General features: G+C 40.9%; 1 protein-coding gene across 1 annotated transcript in view; it reads left to right on the top strand.

Annotated features, from left to right (window-relative positions):
• Window positions 1–274: 274 nt before the first annotated feature.
• The window catches only part of LOC149298048 (cell adhesion molecule DSCAML1-like), a 100,312-nt gene continuing 77,871 nt past the window's right edge, over window positions 275–22,715 (top strand). The window contains exons 1-2 of the mRNA XM_089487839.1: window positions 275–590; window positions 6,184–6,330. Of these exons, the coding sequence (XP_089343965.1) occupies window positions 6,228–6,330 (103 nt within the window). The 5' untranslated portion in view covers window positions 275–590; window positions 6,184–6,227. The remainder of the gene's footprint in view (window positions 591–6,183; window positions 6,331–22,715) is intronic.

The raw sequence follows: 22,715 nt of genomic DNA, 5'->3' as shown, positions 1-22,715 counted from the left end.
AAAATGGTAGAATAGGTCTGTCTATCTGGAGGCCTCAGTAACTTCTATATGTCCTCTCCAACACTAATATATATATATATATATATATATATATATATATATATATAATATGTTTTTATAGAATCCAGCCCCCCATCATACAATCCCTAAACATACACAGCCCACCTCATGAAGACACAACACAAAAAACGTGTCCCACCTCTACTGTTTTATTAGAAATGTGGTAATTTGATTGCTCTTATTGACCTTATGTAACTTTGTATCGTTTGCAGCTTGCTCCGAGGATGCCGGCACCAGTCTATACTTTGTGAACACTTCCTTGCTGCAGATCACTTTTTCCAGTACTGTGGGGGTGTTCATCCCCTGCCCTGCTGCTGGATCCCCCAGTGCTGCACTCCGATGGTACCTAGGGACTGGAGATGACATTTATGACGTGCCTCACATTAGGCACGTCCACGCCAACGGCACCCTTCAACTGTACCCCTTCTCCCCCTCCGCTTTCAATAGCTTTATACATGACAATGACTATTTCTGTACAGCCGAGAACTCCGCTGGGAAAATACGGAGTCCAAACATCCGCGTCAAAGCAGGTAAGGGGATTGTGAGGATTGGGGCCGGTGTTGATGGGCTGTTGCATAAATGAAATATGAATATAGTCATGGACTCTAGTCTTAGCAGTTATATATTCTGAGCAATATCACAAATATAGAGCGGGGGGTTACTGGTCAGTGTCAGTGCTGTCTGAGGGTCTATTCACTAAAGCGAGAGTTGTCGGGAGAGTTTTATTTTAATTCTTTCACTATACATTATGAAGGGGTGAACCCAGTCGGTCTCTGTCTTTATCTTGCCTGGCTGTGGATAATGTACAGATAAGATTCTGTGAGATTTCTTCAAAGCCTCCCAACCACTCATCCTATTAGGGCAGATCAGGCGTTCTTACTAAAGGATCCTGCCATTGTTGGCCCTTCTTAATGAATAGTGACGTGAGAGAGTTTTAAACATGGTGGTGGCTTTGTGATGGTCTGGGGCTGCTTTGCTGATTCAGGACCTGGCTGAACTGTCATAATTGATGGAACCATGAAGTCTACTCTCTACCAGAACAGCCTGGAGGAGAATCTCTGGAGGAGAATGTCTGGCCATCAGTTTGTGACGTAAAGCTCAAACGCAGTTGGGTTATGGAGCCGCACAATGGTCCGAAGCCCACAAGCAAGTCCACCTCTGAATGGCTCAAAATTAACAAAATGAAGGTTTTGGAGTGACCTAATCAAAGTCTGTACTTGAATCTGATTGACATGCTGTGGCGCGACCTTAAAAAGGCAGTTCATGCGCGCAAACCCTCTAATGTGCCAAGAAATTCCTTCTCTGCAATGTAAGACCTGTTATTGTAAATGTTTGATTGCAGTTATCAGGTTTAGGGGGGGCAATTACTTTTTCTACATGGATGATATAGGTTTTGATTAACTCTTTTCCTTCAATAAGCTGCATTTTGTGTTCACTCACATTGTCTTCTATTAAAATTAGTTGCATCTCCTAAAACATAGAATAGAAGAAATCGGCAAAGGGGCAAATACTTTTTCACAGCACTGTACCCCGAGAAAAACAGTGGAAGCTATTTCTCCAGAAATGGATCTATGCGCTCACATGTCCAAATACTTTATTTAACAAACAAGCAGCATGATAACTAAAATCAAATCACTGTTTTGGACCACATCATATATATATATATATTGTCATGATTCATCATTCATATTGGTTTAAATGTTAGTACATTCTCTAATTGGCCCTTCGGCCCCTCTTGAGTGCATAGTTCCCCCACTATTTTTATGTTTATGACGTACCTGCTTCCCTGGCCCCTTTTTTTCTTTCTCCAAAAAGCAGAGGCAGATGTTTGATGCCACATGATTGATGGCTCATCTTCAGCCCCTCAAATTCTTTTAATCCATCACTGCAATTATTCTTACCTTAGTCCTCCCCGCTATTACCCCATTGCTTGGATTAAAACATTGATCAGTGAAATGACAACTTTAAATTGGTAGAACTGGATACCTTCCAGCGTTAATGTGTGTGCGTGCATTTTATCTTCAAAAACCATTCTGCCAGCGAAATCATTGGTGTCAGCCATTATAACGTAACGTGTCAGATAACTATTCTGCGTTCTCCAATTAAATTAGTTGGACAATAAAATAAAACCTATACGTGTTTTTTGTTACAACAGGGTCAGCATGAAGTAACCTTGAGTCCTTTGGGATCTTTTATGCACAACAGTATCCATCTATGCGTGGAACACTGTAGTAAAATATATCTGTAAAAAGTGACCCTTTCAATTTGTGACAGTCGATATAAATCCACTTCTGGTAGGAAATATATAAAATATATTTAAAGCTCACGTTCTGTCTTCATTATACAGAATGCTTAATTAAGAGCAATTTTGTTTACTCCTAACACATACTGAAGCTTTTTAGAACACAAGCCAGAACAGTCTGTGTCATTTCTACAGGTAGACCCTAAAAAATCTAAAGTGTCCAGAATTTGAGTTGATTAAAGGATTTGTTGTTGGTAGAGACAGGAATTACAGAGGTCGGTTGGCATTATGATTCAAACATGATATTTAGCTACACAATCTTAAAGTCTCCATCGTAGGTGGAACGCCAGTTCTAAGCATAACATTTTCATCTGCACGGTTTAATGTTTAGGAAGGCTTGTTTACTGTGACTATTGTAATTCGTTCTGCCGATCAGTTCTTCTACTAAGTTTCCATGCCGATAGGCGACAGAAGTGGGTAAATACATTGGGGATTATGTATAATGGCCAGATCTGGTACTAGTGATCAATGCGGAGCAATCAGCAGAAGCAATGCTTTGGTCCTTGGTAACAGAAGCATTATTACTGGCAGTAATAACTTAAAAAACAAAGGGGAATAGTGAATAGGTACATATACTTATAAAATTAATATAGCATTAAAGAAAAATTATATTTAATTTTATGCCCTTAATCTGTGATTAAAAAACATTTGGTGGGAGATCCACTTACTTGCATTAATTCAAAACAAGAGCAAAAACAAAAGCAAAAAATGCTTGCCTTCAAGAGGGCAGACTGTTTCTTATCATATATCATTGATATAGTTGTATAATTACTAATTTTGATATCACACCTTGCTAAAATACAGCAATACCAAACGTGAGGCTGTATATGTAGCATGATCTAGACCAGACCTGGGCAAAGCACGGCCCGCGGGCCACATCCGGCCCGCTGAATAGCTCGGACCGGCCCGCAAAGAGTGTCCTGGTGACTCACCAATGAGTCCGGTGTCCCCCCCCGCCCCGGTCACTTACCTTAAACTCCTGTGTTGGAAGCGTTTGTCTCGGGTGCCGGCGCTTTACGCTGGGCGCCGGCATATGACGTCAGACGCCGGCGATCAGCAGTGAAGCGCCGGCACCCGAGACAAACGCCTCACGCTTCCAACACAGGAGTTTAAGGTAAGTGACCGGGGCGGGGGGGGAGATCCTGAGAAGGGGGGGTTAGGGAGTTAGAGGGGAGATACTGAGAAGGGGGGTTAGGGAGGGAGGTCTTACTGTGTGTGTGTGTCTTACTGTGTTTGTGTGTGTGTGTCTTACTGTGTGTGTGTGTATCTTACTGTGTCTGTGTGTGTCTCACTGTGTCTGTGTGTGTCTTACTGTGTCTGTGTGTGTCTCACTGTGTCTGTGTGTGTCTCACTGTGTCTGTGTGTGTCTCACTGTGTCTGTGTGTGTCTCACTGTGTCTGTGTGTGTCTCACTGTGTCTGTGTGTGTCTTACTGTGTCTGTGTGTGTCTCACTGTGTCTGTGTGTGTCTTACTGTGTCTGTGTGTGTCTCACTGTGTCTGTGTGTGTCTTACTGTGTCTGTGTGTGTCTTACTGTGTCTGTGTGTGTCTCACTGTGACTGTGTGTGTCTTACTGTGTCTGTGTGTGTCTCACTGTGTCTGTGTGTGTCTTACTGCGTGTGTCTTACTGTGTTCATAGCTTATTCAGTTATTGTAATAAATATTTTAGCCCATTTTTTAGCTCAAAATATTTTTTCCTTTTTTTTCTCCTCTAAAATCTAGGTGCGTCTTATCAGCAGGTGCGTCTTATAGAGCGAAAAATACGGTATGCACTCCAAAGCCTTGTTCATTTTGTTCACTTCTGTGCTGTGCTAATAGTTATTCAGGCCTTACTTATTCAAGCACCTCTACCAATGACGTAGGCTTGAATAACTTTATTAAACAGCACATAAGTTAACAAAATGGACAAGGCTTCGGAGTTTGTAGTTTGTAGAGGTCTGGCCCTCTAAAACCATTCCAATTTCTCATGTGGCCCCATGGGAAAATTAATTGCCCACCCCTGATCTAGACCCTCTACCGAAACTACTTAAATTGTGAGAACCCACCAGTTCCCACATACTGAGGTTTCCCGTGCAACTTTTTGGGGCTTTTTTTAAAAAAACTTTACAGTTCCTTTTGTTGATAGATAAACATTTCAGTAATACTTATATGGTATGATATGAAGGTTTCTATGAGGAACTGATCCTGTAAGTATTTCCCCTAATAACCAATCCTCCCTGATGATATAACTAAACGTTTGAGGTGGCACTTTTCAGTCCACCGCCAGAGGTCAATTATCTTGGTTTTGTTTAAGAGAAATTAAGATTTAATTGGTATCATCCCTGTCCCGGTTTAAGAAGACAGGGGGTGAGCAAGTCGAGCCTGTTCAAACTTCTGTCTAAAACTATATATGCTGTAGCAAAAAACCGTGGACACCCTTTTTTTAGTTTTGTATTACCCTGGGCAAAAGGGTATTGGTGATATTGGCCACTGTGCTATTCGCATGATCTTTTAGTGTACTAATGCACGTTATGAAAGGATAATATGCCTGCTGCTTTCAGCCTCTCATTTTATCATCAATGTAATGGTAGTTTACATTTAATATTAAAGTTTATTATGCTATAATCACTCTTTAAAGGGACAATATAATGACCCACACAGTCCCACCAATGAAGAATGCATATTTAATTAAGTAACTAGTTTAAAATGCATTCCTTGCTTCCCAACTGAAACGCTGAGTCTGTTTCCCTCTGCTGGGAATTTGCAGATTTGGACAGGGATATGTATTGTGTGCTAGCACCATGGACAGCTCTACTCCGGGAGCCTGCCCGGTCATCCTCCGGTGTGAAGTAACTTCATAATGTGATCCTGGTATTATTAACTCTATGGCCCTGTAAGCACAGTCTCTTTCTGTGCAATAGAGCTGAGTCTAAGTGAATATAACAAGAAGGTAATGGCAGTCATGATAACAAAAGTGAAGCCAAATCTCTCATAATACAAGTTGGGGACTTGTTTATCAGATGCAGTATTCAAAAAAATCTGTGGATTAATCCTTTCCTGATTGCTAAGAATATTGGACCGGTGCATTTTTTTACTCTCTGGTTGCAAACTGCTACATACATTTGTTAAACATTTACCATTCACACCTAGCGTTTGAGACTTATTTTGTGAATGAATCCTTTCCTGGCTCCTAAAACTTAAGTCTGTTCATTGATTATCTGTAGTAGTGGCCATCCCTAACCTCCTCTGTTTGCATCTAGATTTCTTCATCAAAGCTAGTAGATAACGCTACAGAAGCCTTCCACCAACACATATACACCTGTGTTGTACCTATTTTCTCTAATTCCCTACCCCATCAGACACTCCACTACCTGTTCTTTACTACTTTAAGCGCTCACTAAAATGCCACCTCTGCTACCCTCCTAATACTCTTGCCTCGTATTCTGAGAGAAGCCATCCTTTCTTTCCACCTTCAGGATCTCCACATCACAGACGTCTTCACATACTTGCTACATACAGTAAAACATCCTCACCTTCCTATCTCCACCTTTAAGAGATTGTAAGCTTGGCAAGCAGGGCCGTTTTCTTTTTCTGTACAGAAATAATTTAATGTGTTTTTTTATTATTCAGTTTGTAAACATTACATTTTGACTTAGTTGTCATGGTGCTCCGGAACATCGGGGCATATTAGGTCAACCAGGTCTTGGATACGTTTACTACATTCACAGTAAATTCGGGTTAAGTCAAGTACAACCCATATTCTGTTCAAATGTAATTTAATATGTATGAATTTAATATGTAGAGCTGTTCTCTTCCCCTGACTTAAGTTCCTTTTGCCTCTCAGTTTTCAGGGAGCCGTACACAGTGCGGGTGGAGGATCAGAGTGCCATGCGCGGCAGCGCGGCTGTCTTCAAGTGCCTCACTCCCCCTGCCGTGCAGGAGTATGTCAGTGTGGTGTCCTGGGAAAAGGACACCGTATCGCTCACATCAGGTACGTCTTTCAATTCTGACCACAGGTTACCTGCATCAAGCTCGATTTCCAGTCTGGTCTTTATTTCCAAGTATGTAAAAATGTAGCCGGATAATAATTTTCCCGAGGTGTGCACTAGTTTGACCCAGCTCAGGAGATGGAAATGACACATAAAACATCTTGGTTCTGATATGCTGGGTTCATTACTTCACATTCCTGTAGACCCTTATTTTCAGAGGATTCGTCTCTAAAGGTGAAATGTTGGTCCTGAGGTGATCTTCTGTATGTGTTTGGGTATATATATATATATATATATATATATAATTAAAATTTTCCATGCTGATACGGCTGGAACTGTTCTTTAGTTTAAACCCAGGATTCATAATTGAAATTGTGCTGTGTCCACATGAGCAACTACAATGGGTGACAACCATCAGTAGTTGTAGATGCCACCTCCAACCATTCATCTGGAGAGAGGGGTGAAACGGCCATAGCATTTAGTAGGTCTTTGACAATCCATCCTCCAAAAACAAATCGAAATCCACTGCCAGAAAGGGGGACCCGTTAAGTCCGTTCCACACCTAGATCACATACCAGACTGGGTTCCAGACCACCTCGCCCAGCCTTAATCCTACACCTCAGAAAGCTTGTACTGTCTACCCCCAGTTCAAAAGGTTCTAAAGTGAGAAGTCTTTACATTAACTCTCTGTTTAAAGGATATTCTCATTCAAATTCCCTGTATAATGGGCTGAATAACGTCTACTTGATATGCAGTATAATAAATGTGTTGGATTCATACCGTACCTATTTGATGATAATCCATCAGATAAAATGTGTGCTACAATCCACAACCACCAAATACTTTGTGAATTTGCAGCAGCTCTTTGGGGTTCCTGTTCTCTTTGTGGTCCAGACACTACAAAGCGATCAGGTATAGTGCATTTTTGAAAGAATTTTGAGATTCATTTTTTTGCCATTTATATGTCCTCCAAAATAATATGGCAGAAGACATGTCTATGTAGGCTTATCATGTGGCTTAATGACTCGCCAGTGCATGGGCAGTGGAAATAAATTGCCATCCCCAGGAAGCTCGGAGAACAGGGCAAACCTCTAACCAGCAACCAGCAATGACAATATATGCTTGTAAGCGGTATAGACAAAATTCATAGAATTTTCAACTATTTATTATTGCCATTGTAAATACAATATTTTTCTTTTGTGTCCTAGAAAAATGCAATAAGAAGTGTATAACAGAAATATAGCATTAACTGTTATGCATATTATCCTAAATTCTACATTTACCCGTATCTCTCTGGCTCACTCTCTCTGTCTCTTTAATTATTTCCCTTGTTTTCTCTCTTTCCTTTTCCTTTTTTTCTTTTCTCTCTATCTCCTCTCTTTCTGGTCCCTGTAATCTTTCAGACACTCAGATGGGACACATCCCCTTCACAATATACAGGTGCACGGCTAATTATAAGGCTATTACAGACTAATACTATTACCAGTAATGCTAACGACAAGGCTATAATTAGAGCAGCAGCCGTGCAGGTGAGAAGAGATCTCATGACGTTACGTCATGATCTCCAAAATAAGCTAGTGGGGGTAGGGATCAGCACTATATATATATCAGCACTATATATATATATATATATATATATATATATATATATACTTAAGCCAGTGGGGGTAGGGATCAGCACTATATATGTATAAATATAGAATGTATACATATTGTAGCCTCATCCTGTAATGGGGAAGAGTGGAATAATTCTGGTAGGAAATTGTTCCCAATAAAATCAGTGGGATCACTTTCCATGCATGCGTGTGGGGGGGATCTGAATGGATCCCCCCATATGCAGCGTTCCCAAAGCCAGCCCTGGAGATGGCCGGTGGCAAATCGATCACGTGCAAGGTGATATGTTCAGACGGACACGACGATTACCTGGGGTTGGGGAAAGTGACAAATGGATTTTGCATGATTCAGAAGAATCCCCAATAAGTTTGGAAGGGGCACTAGGACATTGTAACCCCGCAGCTGTCATATGCATTAAACTGCATTTTTTTTATTCGGGTTCCATGCAAGTTACTTTGTGATCACATATATTTTTCTATCTTTGTGTTATATCACTCTGCTTGATATTGTGGCTGTTTGTTGGCAGATTACTGTTTATTACACAGCTCTGCATGCTGTCATGCTTCATGGTATGTCTGTCATTATGTTGTTATACTGATGTCTGTATTATAGCCCTCTGCTTCTTCTGTGATCTGCCTACATGTCATTACAGACCTTTTATTTGTTATGGTATCTTAGTTATTGTCTTGATTACTAAAGTGCTTTGAGTTTGACTCATATGTGCATGCGACATGCCAGGAAATAACGGGTTACTGTTTCAAATGAAAAATGATCATCCACTCATATTCCATGAAGACTAACAACTTAAGTTCCCTTTGTGTCCTGCCTGTTGATACCCAGTGACCCTATCTCTCTTCCATAATTTAATTTTGGGGTGGGAGAGATATTGGGGTAGAGATTTGGGGGGGGGGGAGTGTCAAGCGCTCAGCGTTTTCCCCCCCGTGAGGCCTGGCGTGATTCTTATCTCATCACCATGGAAACGAGAAGAGAAGGTGCGAGATGTTTTCATTTTCTGTGTTAATTCAGATATTCAGATGAAGTTGTGAGCGGTGGAGGGGGGGGAGGAGAGATCGAGGGGGAAGAGAGGTGGAAGAAAAGGAGAGGGAACAGAGGAATATAGGAGGGCACAGTGTGTTGGAGCGGAAGGTATAGAAGAAGGGGTGGGGGGTGAAAAATGGTAAAAAAAAAAAAAGATAATACGGGAGAGAAAAGGAAAGAATTCCTTTAGTGGCGGTAGAGGGAGAGTAGGGAGAAAAAAAATCTAAACATTACATAGTGCATAGTGCTGGGTGAGTAATATCTGCCAACATATACTCATTAACTATGGGCTTGTCCCCTGTGTATGGAAACCTTGTACAGGATGCTCGGATGCGTCTATACTTTATAAAAAGGGGGTTCTGTGAGTGCATTGGGGTCCTAAATTACGCTATAGACTGTATTCTCCCTTTGGAGGACCTTATACCATACCATATAAGTTTTTTTGGGTTGCTTATACATGGTGTATGGCCCTCCATGTTATACCCCAAATCTGGCTGTCATTCCTGATTCCACATCCATGTTTATGTTTTGATTCTGTGTATCTGTATTCTTTTTGTCGTTACATGTATATTTCTACATATCTTAGATCAGCCGGTGTTCTTGTATGCTTATTAAATGGCGGTTGTTAATTGATTTGTACAGTGAGACTATTAACTCCGTCAGTGCCAGAGACAATATGGTTCTAGCGTCTTTTACTGTGGAAAGCTCTCCCCTCTTTCCCAAGCTAACGTCCCGTCCCCCCCTCTTCCTCCCTCTTCTCTAATGAATATTTCAGTTCGGAAGTCAGGTTTTTTTTCTCTCTCTCTCTGTTTTATTATGTAAATGATTTGGCCTCCTTATCAGCTTCGACTCCTCTGTGCGCAGGCTGTGTACATGAGATCAGCAACAGCTTTCAGGAATACATGGTATTTAGGTACACGCTGAGTCGATGATACATGGTGTGTATGTGTGTGTACATGTACAATGCACACGCATAGTGATAGTATTGGTGCAATTCATTCAGCAGCAGTTTAACTAGTGTATGTGAGTTCCCTTGTTTAAAGCGAATGTATCCGCACACACTTTGGTTTAAATTTATCAGTGCTTGTAATGTGGGTGCATTTTATTGGTGACCCCCCCCACCCGCCAGCGATTGCTGCTGTACCATTCTCCATCCTAATGAACCTGTATGAAAGCACCCATTTGCTAAACACTAATATGTCACTACATCGTCCCTCTTGCTGTTGTGTGTATTACGCTCTAACACTTTATTTAGAAGACAATGCAATACTCAAGAACGGCAGCAGCCTTGAAGAAAATATCTTTCAGCGAGAATTTGTTTTAAATGTTACAGTATTATGTATGATGTCATTTTTGCACTGAATACAAACCATTGATATGAGTATCAGAATATGTCACCACAGCCCATGATAAGAACATAGGTAAGTCTTGCGTGTTTATGGAAGTAAAGCAGCTGTCGGTCGCTAGTAATTATATTGTATATTTTACTCTGCTACCTGCTGATTTTATTTGCATAGTGAACTTTATAACCTCTGCTTCAGTCTCAGTCTTTGGTTGTGTTTTAGCGGTACAGGAAGGTATACTTTTCGTGTGTTTATCTACATACTGTACAAATGAGATATGCACAATGTCCATATACATGCCATTGGTATATATGGATGAATGTGTTCTTTTCTATAAAGGTATATCATTTTTTATCATTGGTTATTAGGAATAAGCAGGGCTGCCTCGATTCAGATTGGGGAGTCAATCAAACCACGTGTCCCAGTAATAAAGCAGCTCAAAAGCCTTATCCATTCTTGTCTTTAACACATTTACAGAAAAAGAATGTATAGAAAAGCCATCAAGCAGATGACACCTGCAGACATCCGGGTGACTGCTGTATAGATCTATAAATCACACCATCCCAGTGAGATATTGCCCCCCTTGCCCTGTTGCCAGCACTCTCCTGCCCCTCGGGATATGAGTATATCCTGACAGTTATTGTCATCATACATTTCTTCTTTTCGTGGCTCGTACAACCATTGCCTGCAAACTGCGGTGAAGAGCCCAATAGCGGGTAGTGTTTGCATAGATTGGTAGGAAAGACACTGCCTTTCAACCACATCCTTTGCCAGGCTCTTCCTAAAGAGAACCGGCTTCTCACGATGTATACGTCCTTGAACAAAACCAAAGCATAAAGCGGTTAGGATTGGGATATAATGTGATTGTGTATTAGTAAAAATGTGTTAGTTCTGGGAGTACATCACGCAGTACGCCTCAGAGGCAAGAATCTGATGTTTAGGATACAACACATTTTCTTTTTCTCCTGGAATAACTCTGTTGTTTTTGTGAATATGTGAAATTAAGTCATACTCTAGAATATTTACCTATATTGGTTGGTGGCGTGCACTTTGTGTTTATCATACTGATTATCTACGCACACATACTGTCAGTGGTATTGATTTTATTGATTTTCGTACACTGACTGTAAGTGATAAAGAGAATCTTTTTACCACCTCCGGTGTATAATAATACCTTGAATTGGCAGACATCCTGTAAAGGAGTAGTGCATATCCCTGTCTGCCACAAACTATGTACACATACACACACATACCTACTCCAAGCAAAGGCTATCTGCGGGTTACGCCTCGGGATGACTTAACTCTTAAAGGGACACTCCAGCCATCATATAACCACTTTAATGCATGCAAGGTCCCTTTAAATTTATGGGGAGATTCTGCATTTGCCCCTTCAGCTCTTCCCATGCAGGAGGGTTCAGCCAGTCAGCTTGAGTTGTGGCTCATGGAGGGTCTACTGAGGGGAGGAACCAGACAATCTTAAATTTTAGGATTTAACTGTGAATCTGGTCGGTGCAAATTTTTTTAAATCAAACCGTCTGGCTTGATTTCGAGTTTTCACAAGAGAAAAAAAGCAGAAATAAATATCAAAACAAGAAAAATGTTGTAAAAGATTAAATGATTTATCATCTGAACTCAGTTAAGTCAGGCCCATCCGGTGAAGGAGTAAGTTACTAAGAGTAACATCTGAAAATATGTAGTGTGCATTTTTGTTGAAAAATATAAGAAGCACAATTGAATTATCCTTGGACAGATCCCAACATTCCCCACAGTTGTAGCTGAATCGTATTCCTAATGTTTTTCTCTTTTTTTTCAATATCTCCTCATTATGTTGTACGCTTCACTGACCTACACCACCTAAGGGTGTTAGGCCTGAGCCAGCAAACAGCTGTATGCTCTGCATTGTTTCTATGAAGGAAAAAAGGAGAATTTTACCTCCTCTGATTTGAAAACCACCCTAAGTTAATATAGAATTTTCTTTTATTTTAAGTTTTCTAAAAACAAATTTAGGGTTAGACCCCACCATACTAACTGCACAACATTAAACAGGGCAGGATTTAGAAATTGCAACAGGGGCTCGAAAAGTGGTGTTAAACCCCTGCTCCCCCTAGCCACTTCTCCAATGCCACCAAATATCTGTCAAGTGATTGATCCACTTTAACCTTTTGGCGTCATAATATATGTGGTTGGTCAGGTGGACCAACAAGGCCAATTGATATCTTATATGCATATCCGGAGCCTACCCTCACTGGAATTGGCCAGGACTGCCCGCTGATGTCAGTGGGCGGTCCCAATGAGGTTGAGGACATTCCCGACAACATCAGTGGGCGGTTCCACTGACATCACAGGAAACACCCGCATTTAAAGTGGAAATAGGCGGGGAGTGGGGCATGTCAAGACTCGTTCCTTCAATTCATCTAAAAGGGCTATACTGGTGGGATTACCTTTTTTTCCCTGCCTTAAATTTCTATGAAAAAGTATTTGCCCCATTCTTGATTTTCTGCATTTCTTCATATTTTTAACAATTAATATTTTTTCATAGGTAAGAGCAGGAACGCCTTTTTAAGTTGATGCTTATGTCATTTTAGTAAAGCCATGTATGCAATACCTATTGTCTTGTGTGAAAATGTAATTGCCTTAGATTTCCCAGAGTTACCCAGAGAATAACTCCTAAAAACAATAAGCCTTTTGTGTGGCAAGAAATGAGTGTTCGTATGTATTAGTGTATTTTTATTTCTACATGGTCAAAGAAATCTGTGGCTTGTTCCTGATTCGTTACCCACTTTAATCCACCTACACTTAGTAAAAAAGCTGAATTTGAATTTTTTTAAATGGGTTTATGTAATTATCCAGAATCTTTTTCTTTTCCTTAGTTTAGAGGAAAACAGTTTTCATTGTGATGTGCCATCTATGGCCTTCATGGACCGGAATCAAGCTGAATTTATGGCTGTTATGGGTTGAGGTGTGAGGTTTCCTGGGTTTGTGTGAAATTCTGTTTGAGATGAGTGATGGGGTTCTCATACTCTTGGCAGTATGTGTCATTTTATGCCTTATCGTTCCAGCATAGAGTCCCCAACTGTTGGCACAAATTTTTGTGTCCAGCCACCATTCAAAAGCCGACCTCAAAGCCAAGTTCTGCAGATGAAGGGTTTAGGGGACATATCTCACTTTATGAATATGACCTCAACTGTTGGCGGGAGGACGTCCTGAATTCTGGGACACAAATCCCTGCTGATTCAATAAGTCGGTGGGTAAATTTTTGTTTCGTGGAGAAGAAAAAAAACTGTTCCAGACCCCTGAAGCAAGGAACAATGAGTTTACATCTAATCTGCAATAAATAATTCAGCTTGAAGCCCGGTGAGGTGTTGGAAATCAGCATCTCTCCTCCTTTGTCCCTTGGCATCATTCAGTAATCACTGCACAGATTTCATTAGGTTTCCTTAAAATATGGTTCTTGGTTCTTCTGAGAATGCAAAAGATTTGAATGGCAGTAGGAGAAAAACAGCCTACTGACTGTAAATCAACACATCGTGGCCCATCTCTTGATTGCAATCTTTTGTATAGAGCTTTACACAATCTGTCTTCCATTTTGTATTCACTATGTTGTATGGAACTACGGAGAATAGTTTTGCTTTGCACCTCCCAGAATAGGTTGCTACTTCCAGCAAATCCCTTCGATGGAAACCCATTTCATGTTCCAAATGTTCTGCCATGAAGTGTAAGACCAGAACACAGAGGAGCAGGGACTGGTTATAGAGGAGACCCATTGTATAGTCGCTAAAAGGGCAAGTGGGCATAGCGTATATCAAGGGCACACAATAAGCGTAATTAAATGAGGAACTACCTAAACTGGTATGCAATTAAACCAATTGGCATTATAATCCAGTCGTACGTCTTCCACAATGGTGTATTTCCATGACTATTCCTAAGAATATGATTACAAAAATGGTTGCTCGCCCTGATTTATTTCCCTATCCTTGGCTTTCTATACCATGGCTCTTTGAGCATCTCACCACATGCACTTGCAACACTTGTCGCTCATCCACCACCACCCCCCCCCCATCTCTCTCCCCCCTCTATCTCTCTCCCCAGTATCCCAGGACATAGCAGCCAGTGTATTCTGGTACTTGGGATGATGAATGATGTCTAAAGCCTCTGTGTGCAGGAGATAAAACTCAGGCTGTTTGTTTTCAGAGAGCAAAATAAACGTTCCCAGTTGTAAAGGGAGAACACAGACTCATCTGTAACTTATAGTCTCATTAACAACTGCATCTCCGACACTAAATTTGCAGCTCGAGTTATGGGGTAAGTATCAGTCTTGCATTGAACGGGAGGGTATATGAATTCTATTTCAAGCCAATTCCGTTATATCAAGGTAAACAGTGACACCTTTTCTTAAAGGCTTACATGTGCTAATACGATTCCTTTAACCCATGCCAATCAATAAGCTGTAATTGTTAATATAACCGTTCACAAATATGGGAATTCTCAATGTGATGTGATAAAGTATCTGTTTATTAGAAGAGGTGGGGTACTGTATATTTTGGGGTCTGTAGCTGGAGGGATGGTGGTTTGTGGCACTCTGCCAGCCTCAAAACCTTGGCACACGTTAGCCAGGCTCTTCTGTGCGCATCCAGCATATCTCCTGCCAATCAGCACCCCCCTTGCTCAGCTGCGCTAGGCTCCAAGACAGCGTGTGTCGGATGCCAGATGGGAGGGTTGGGCATGGAGGCTGGTGGCAGGTATACCCGCCTGTGTCACCGTGACAACCAGCCTGGCACTCCCATTGAGGACTGCTGCAATAGCAAACGGGGAATCTGCAAACAAAATGGTGAATAATAGATATCAATAATTGTAACGCACGTTAATGAATTGAATAGTGCCGTGTGCTATAATTTCTTACATTCCCTTATAACGCTTCCTTACGTTCCCTATTATTCCCTTATATTGGATCCCTAGATTGTTACTGCCAGCAACGACTACATTGTTCGGTATCATTGGGTAATCGGGTCTGTAATTTGATTCATACAGGCTGTCTGTAAAATTCCAGAGAGCTTCATGAAAGAGAACCAAACCACCTGCTATTCCAGTGTGATCACCGCGGCCTCGTACACCACGAGCCTGTAACTCCACTGGTTGCTTGATGTGTATGTGTCCGCTGGGAGAAGGCATGCGTGTGGGGCAGGCTCTCCTTACTCTCCATGCACAGCTGTGCCTATTTGCATAAATCATAATCTGTCTGTAATGTGATGAATGGAGGTGGGAGAGCGGTGTGCGGCGTACAGAGGGATGGGAGACCAGAGGAAATGCGGATCAGGGGGAAATGGATAAATCGGGGAGCTGGAAATCCAAGAAGAGTGGTAGAGGCAGCTCTGATAGTTAAACATGGAATCGACTTCATGGGAAAAGTGATTTATTATAGTTTGCTAGGGGCATATTAGGAGAAGAACCATAGAAACAGGATTTGGAGTCAGATAAGAACCCTTTTCACCGCCTCGTCTGTTCATTTTTTGCCTGCTGTAAGAGCTTAAACTATTGTTTTTTGTTTTTGTTTTTGGCATTGTCTTAAGTTCAGAAAAACCTTATGCCTTTTCTCAAACCCAGCATGTTGCAGTTCAATAATTGACCTAGCTAATAGCATTTATACATTAAATAAACAGATTAATATAGAAACAGCTATATAAAGTCCCTGTTCTCCTAACTTGTGTGAACATTCATCCCAATTAAAGGTGCTGTTCCACCCACGCTGCTGAATTTAACACGGTAACTAAATGCAACGTTAGAAACAACATTCCCAGTGCTGTTGAATATCCTAACCCATTCTCAGAAATAATCCTTTAATCAAGTACAATTTTGTCCCCTTCATAAATTTTGTTGGGTGTACTCGTCGTGTGACATCAAAGCGGACACTGATTGTTGCCATATTTTACCATCAGCGGTACGATAAAATGACATCTCTTAGCACATCAGATTGATGCCGAGTTCACTGCTTATAGGGATTTTTCTTTGTTGATGAGCTTGTTGACCGAAGGATTCAGATATTTGGTATTTGAATTTGGTTCAGTCAACCAGTTGTTGTATTGGAAATTGAGCTTAGGTTCCTTTTTTAGATTAAAATCTGCCATATTTGAGTTTACAAAGTCATCTTTTGTGTAGGGTTTGGTTCCAAATGTGCAGACCTTGGAGCTGTATGTTAGTGGACCAGACCATGTTTGGGATTTAATTTGTTTCATCGCATTTTGTGGACTAAGCAGCATGAAGGATCAGCTTGGTTTTTCCTTGGTGGGAAGCACTGTGGGGAATTGGACCTCAGTCTATAGTGGGTTGTGTCTAGTGGCAGATGTTTCACATAGAAATACACTTTGGAGCAAAGGGAGATACAATATTTTGTCCTTCCGTAGAGGAACAGCCATGGCAAATGATGTGTTTTAGAGTTACGGTTCCTTTAAAATCAAAAGGCTAGCAGCTAGATGTGTATTTGATTGGCTTGTCTGATAAAACTTTAGCTTTTACTGCAGGAATTGTATATCAATGTTTATTGTTTTAACTGAGCATTTATTTATTCTCATTGCCCCTTCCTGTTTGCTTATTTTTCCTGTGGGGTATCCAGATCTCCCCTACATATTAGGGGTGATATATTCCCACCTATTATTATTATTATTATTATGCATTTCATCCTCTTGGTTACTAAAGCAGTTTTCCATGTAACTTAAGATGCTTTCTTCTTCATCTCCCTTCCAATCTTTAACCCTCTCCTATATTTTATTGAAATCATATCCCCTCCTCCTGCTTTTCATTCTCCAGCTATGGTTAACCCATTTCGCTCTTTCCCAGTCCCTCCTCCCTATCATCATTGTTCCACATTACTTTTCCTCCTCTCCTCCTTTCTAAGTTCTCGTCTCATCCCTCCTGCCCCACTCCGTATTTTCCCCCCAAGCGCAGTCTCCATTAGACAGGGGGTTGGATTCATCTCTCGCTCACTACATTAATATTCACGCTGCGTTGTGGGTAAATAATTAATATAATTTGTTGCTAGAACAGCTGGCCCTGGTGGAGAGAAATTTGCATCTCTTACCATCTCTTTGTGTGGAATTTCTACTCGCTTATAGTCGCGTTGGACGAAGGAGGTTTTGTAGGCTATCGTCCAAGCAAAGTATTTTGTGTACAATTGAGGTCTATTTGTTTTTTTTTAGGTCATCTACATTATTTACCATAGGTACCAACTGATTAAATGTGTTATTAAACAGTCCTGGATTTTGTCTCTAGACCATATTGAAAAGTGCATCTGTAGGTGTGGATGCTATGGAATAGTGTAGGTTTCTATGATTGGAGACACTGTATCATGTTAGCGGATTGTATATGTATTGGAATTTGGGTTAAATCTATATGGCACAGGCAAAGGCTGTATTGTAACGCAGACATTTGTGGAGAGAGACTATAGAGTTGCAAGGATTTGGGGGCAGAAGATGGGGGTACATACAGAAAAATTTTGTATTGTGATATGTATACAGAATACTACAGCAAATGTTTGCCCATATATGGAATAATGCAGGACTGTGTGTATATCCTGGCAGCTGCATTCTGGGGTATATGAAGAATTGGACAGGATTTGTATTCTGTATACTGGCATGCTTCTGCATTTTGGGTAAGTATATATAGGATATATAAATATATATTGGTACCGGGAATCACCCACACAGAAGGTGTGCAGCTACAGCTCAGTATATTTTGTATGGGTTTTTTTAACAATGCATATGAAAGTTTTGGGGGCTTTATTGCCCCTTTAATAAAGTGACTGTCCTATTAAAACAAGAGCACTTGGTCACTATACTTTATTGACCCGTGTTTTGTCTGGTAAGGAGGCACTGTGTTAAATGCAGGTTAAAGCCATGCTTTATAGTAAGATGGTATGTTTACTGATCGAGATGAGCTATAACTCTGCTATTAAGGGCTCAATTGTATTTTCTGAAAGGATTTATATAGACGCTATATAAGGTTTTGGGAATTAAATCACAGGACGTTTTTACAGGCAGATGGAGTTGTAAAAAGGCGGCCGTCGGCATATTTTATATAACCCTATAGATCACATTTCTAATATTTCCCTTCTGTCATATTTTATATTCTTGTATAAATTAAACAGCCGTATTGCAGGTTTTGTAATTATACTAGTTATGGCCAATACCATTTATGTCATTTATAGAATTAGACTTCGAGTAAGAAAACATCTTCAGCAGAAATATTGTCCAAAATATAATATATATATATATATATATATATATATATATAAATGTAAGTATTTGCATTAAAATAAATCATAAAATATTCTATATTGACCCTTCAGCCTGAACTGGGCTTATTACTGTAACCAGTATAAAGAATGCACTGGGATTATGCTTACGTACACCAGGTGCCTATGTAGACGCACATTAAGCACTAACACGGTGCCAGTGAAGGCATTTGCAACACTTTACCTATATATTTAAATAAACAGCCTGCACCTGTCACCTCCCTTTGTATAAAGCACATTACACTGGAATGCTTTGAATAAATTCTCTTTGCTTCCCCTGGATTGTTAAACTCTTAAAGGGACACTCTGGCCATCAAATGCACTTTAAGGCATGTGATAACTACGGAGGGATTCTGCAGGATCGCTCCACATTCATTCACCTCCATATTCATTCTCCTCCATATTCATTTGTCCCATCCCCAGCTACTTTTTCCTTGTTGCATGCGTCCACGTGGTATATTTGCTGCCATTCATCTCAAGCGCATGTCCAAAAATTGTTCTGTTTATTTTAAGGGGATTGCCCTTCTGCCCCTTTTTGAGTTTTGGCTGTAGGCAGTCAATTGATGCACAAAAATGGAGATGAGTTGGAGGGGACATGGAGCTTGCAGCTTTTTCCCCTACTATTTGAAGAATGTATATTAAAGTAAATGCTTCCTGGCCGTCCCAGTTTCCGGTCACCATTTTTTGGGGATTGTACTGCTGTCCCGGAAAGCTGCCTGACTTTTGCCAGTAGTGGGCATCATAGGTGGTTGGGTAGATCTTCTGATCTCCCATGACCAGCCCAGGGATCCTGGTGCTCAAGCTATATAGGTAGTTTAATTTATTTAGCTGTGACGCGGACAGTTTCCCTTTTGACTGTGTTGATTGTGCTCAACATTTGCGAGTGCGCTACAAATTAATCTGACATAATATAAAATCATTTACATGCATTGCTGATTCTGTGATGACGGAGATACCACAGATGTACCTGGGGAATCTTTGCCAAACTGGTTAATAACTAACTTTTGCTGGTGTAAGTGACAGAGTTACTGTGCCCAAGGGGGAGGTAACTTTATCTAATTATCCCTGTACCTCTAATATCTGTGAATAACGAAATCTCCAATCCTCCTCAGGTTAATTGTGCTTTGTGCTCCTGTAAAACCTTCATTAAATCGTTAGCAAACTTACCATAATTATTATTAATACATGAGGGGAGCTCGGTCCCACTGACATCGTTACGCAGTGTGTTAGTGTCTGCATTGCGTGAGTAATGGCACAAGAAGCAGGAAGTAAGTGTGCGAGGGCCGTGCATGCACAGTAGAGGGTTCTGTGCAGACCACAGTATTAGACGAGATTTGCGAGGCCGCAAAGATGATCTGTACGAGTAGAGGCTGCTCGATAAATACATTAAAACCTAGTGGCTCTGTTACATGCTCCAGAATATGTTTTGGATTTGAATACACTTTTTTTAAATCATTATATAGGAATTACATATATATATATATAAGTCCAAAATTAACAATTGCACTCCAAATGCCAAGTTTATGCCCGGTGCCAAATAGCTGTAGCAGTAAATAATATAAAGTCCAAAAATAGTTACCGGCACTCCAGGGACTTTCCAAATAACCACACAAACAACTTCGGTTTTCAAGTCAACGTTTCAGACATGTCCTGATGAAAGTCTGAAATAAACAAGACTGAAACGTTGACTTGAAAACCGAAGTTGTTTGTGTGGTTATTTGGAAAGTCCCTGGAGTGCCAGTAACTATTTTTGGACTTTATATATATATATATATATATATATATATATACACACACACACACTATATGGACAAAAGTATTGGGACATCAGTCCATTACACCATCAGTGACTTTTAAGATTTTGGAGTGTTTCCACAAGATTTTGGAGTGTTTTTGTAGAATGCTTTACCCATTCATCCTGTAGAGCATTTATGAGGTCAGGCATTAATGTTGGATAAGAAGGCCAGTCAAATTCTTCTACACCAAACTCATCCAACCATGTCTTTATTGACCTTGATTTGTACACCACGTTATGGACAAAGGTATTGGGACACACCTTTATTATTGAAATCAGGGTTTGGGCTTAGCCATAGCAAGACATTTTGGACAATGCTTTGGTCCCAACTTTGTGGGAACAGTTTGGAGAAGGCCCTTTTCTATTTCAGCATGACTGTACCCAGGGCCGGCCCAAGACCAAATGCCGCCTGGGGCAAAGTTTAAAATGCCCCCCCCCATTATCTACGCTTCCTCTCCCTGCCGCCCCCCATTATCTACCCCCCCCCCCGCCGTACTTACCTTTCAGCAGTCCCGCGGTGAGTCTCCCTGCTCGGTCTCGGTGTCGGCTTGTAATGCTGAGCCCCGGAAATGACGTCATCTTCCGGCGCTCAACATTACAAGCCGGCCCTGAGACCGAGCTAGAGGCCTCGCAGAGGCCTCTCTTCTCGGCTTTAAAAAAAAAAAAAAAAAGGGCTTGGGCGGAAAAGTGCCGCCTGGAGCAGTTGCCCCACTCGGGCCTGCCCTGACTGTACCCCAGTACAGTCCATAAATACATGGTTTGATGAGTTTGGTGTTGAAGAACTTGACTAGCCTGCAGAGAGCCCTGACCTCAAAAATGAACTGTCCAACATCAGTGTCTGACCTCACAAATGCGCTACTGGATGAATGGGTAAAAATTCCCACAGAAACTCTCCAAACTCTTGTGGAAAGCCTCCCCAGAAGAGTGGAAGTTGTTCAAATGGGGGGGGGGATTATGTGGATCTCTTCTTTTTTTGGTCCAGCGTGTTAACAGTTGATAATACTTGATTATTTTATGTTTCCGTATGTGTTCATTGCGTGTGTGCTGTTTAAAATGTATTTATGGATTTTTGTGTGTGTACTGGACAAATATGAACTGCATATGTAGCGTAATGTTTGCAAATAAAATGTTCTGTGTGTGCGCACTAATAGTATGTGGGCCGTGGGCTGCAGGGTCTCACATCAAATGTGCGTTCTCTATGGGTCTGACAGGGAACATGTGTGTTCGGGGGGTGTCCTGAGGCTGCATCCTTCATGGATCACGGGAATTGCTCCAGTTCCCCTGCGTGTTAACTCTGCATCTGTCTGCTAAGCAAGGCTGTTTTCCTGAGCACCTCCTTATCTGTTGGTATTAATGTGGATCAGACGAACACAAAAAGATGGGCACAGTGCTGAGACTGTTATCAGTTTAGCACGCACAGCCTCCAAATGAATCTTGGGGGTCTGCTTCATCTGCACACCCTCCAAAATGTACAGAGATTTCAACCTTCACTGGTATATAATAGGGCATAGGGATATGCTGAACATACTATCGGTGCTTAGATAATAAACAGCAGAAAAAAGATACTGGTCCCTTTTAATGTTGCTTTTTCCCTCTATTTAGTCTTTAGAATAGCTTTATGCACATATCAGGCTTCATTGAGTTCCTTTACTGTATGTGTATGAAAAACTCTTCTGCAAGCTCACCGTTAGAGTGCCGACCTCGGGGAGCTTCTCCTGTGAGTAGAGCTTATTTTACCATTGTAATGCAACGTAAAGATCTGCATCATGCTGTCTCAGGCCTTGCAGGTGATGCTTATTGTGGCAGGCCCATCGTAATGCGTAGTAAAATATATGTAAATTGAAGCTGTAGCTCTTCTGCTGACTCATGGCTTAGAGCAGGGGTGTCCAAGTTTTTTCTGCAGTGGGCCACTTCATCAGAATTGTATACGTGCGAGGGCCGCACTCATTTTTCACTGAGAGAAAATATGGCCTTTAATAAAATATGCAGATTAAAATAAAGTAAATGACACAAAACCTTTACTTTTCTCTCACTGATTTCTGGGCCTACAAATTCAGGATTCTGGAGTAAAAACAAAATAGTTCTATTTATTTTAGGGATGCACTAAAATGAAAATTCTGGACCAAAACCAAAAATTCAGGGTTCACTTAGCCGAAACTGAAAATTACCCCCACACACACTTTTAATAAAAGTAAGTTACACACCAAAATTGTACAAAAAAAAATCAACAATATGACTTGGCATGATAGGAGTGTGATTGCTAACAGCAAACACACTCTTTTTATACCCAGGCAACCAGTGAATGCTGTAACC

The sequence above is a fragment of the Sceloporus occidentalis genome, unplaced genomic scaffold (assembly GCF_023333645.1).
Source record: "Sceloporus occidentalis isolate IW3139 unplaced genomic scaffold, rSceOcc1.0.p SCAF_35, whole genome shotgun sequence".
Lineage (NCBI taxonomy): Eukaryota > Metazoa > Chordata > Lepidosauria > Squamata > Phrynosomatidae > Sceloporus > Sceloporus occidentalis.
Note: the sequence above shows the minus strand (reverse complement) of the source record. Positions and strands in the feature narration are given on the sequence as shown.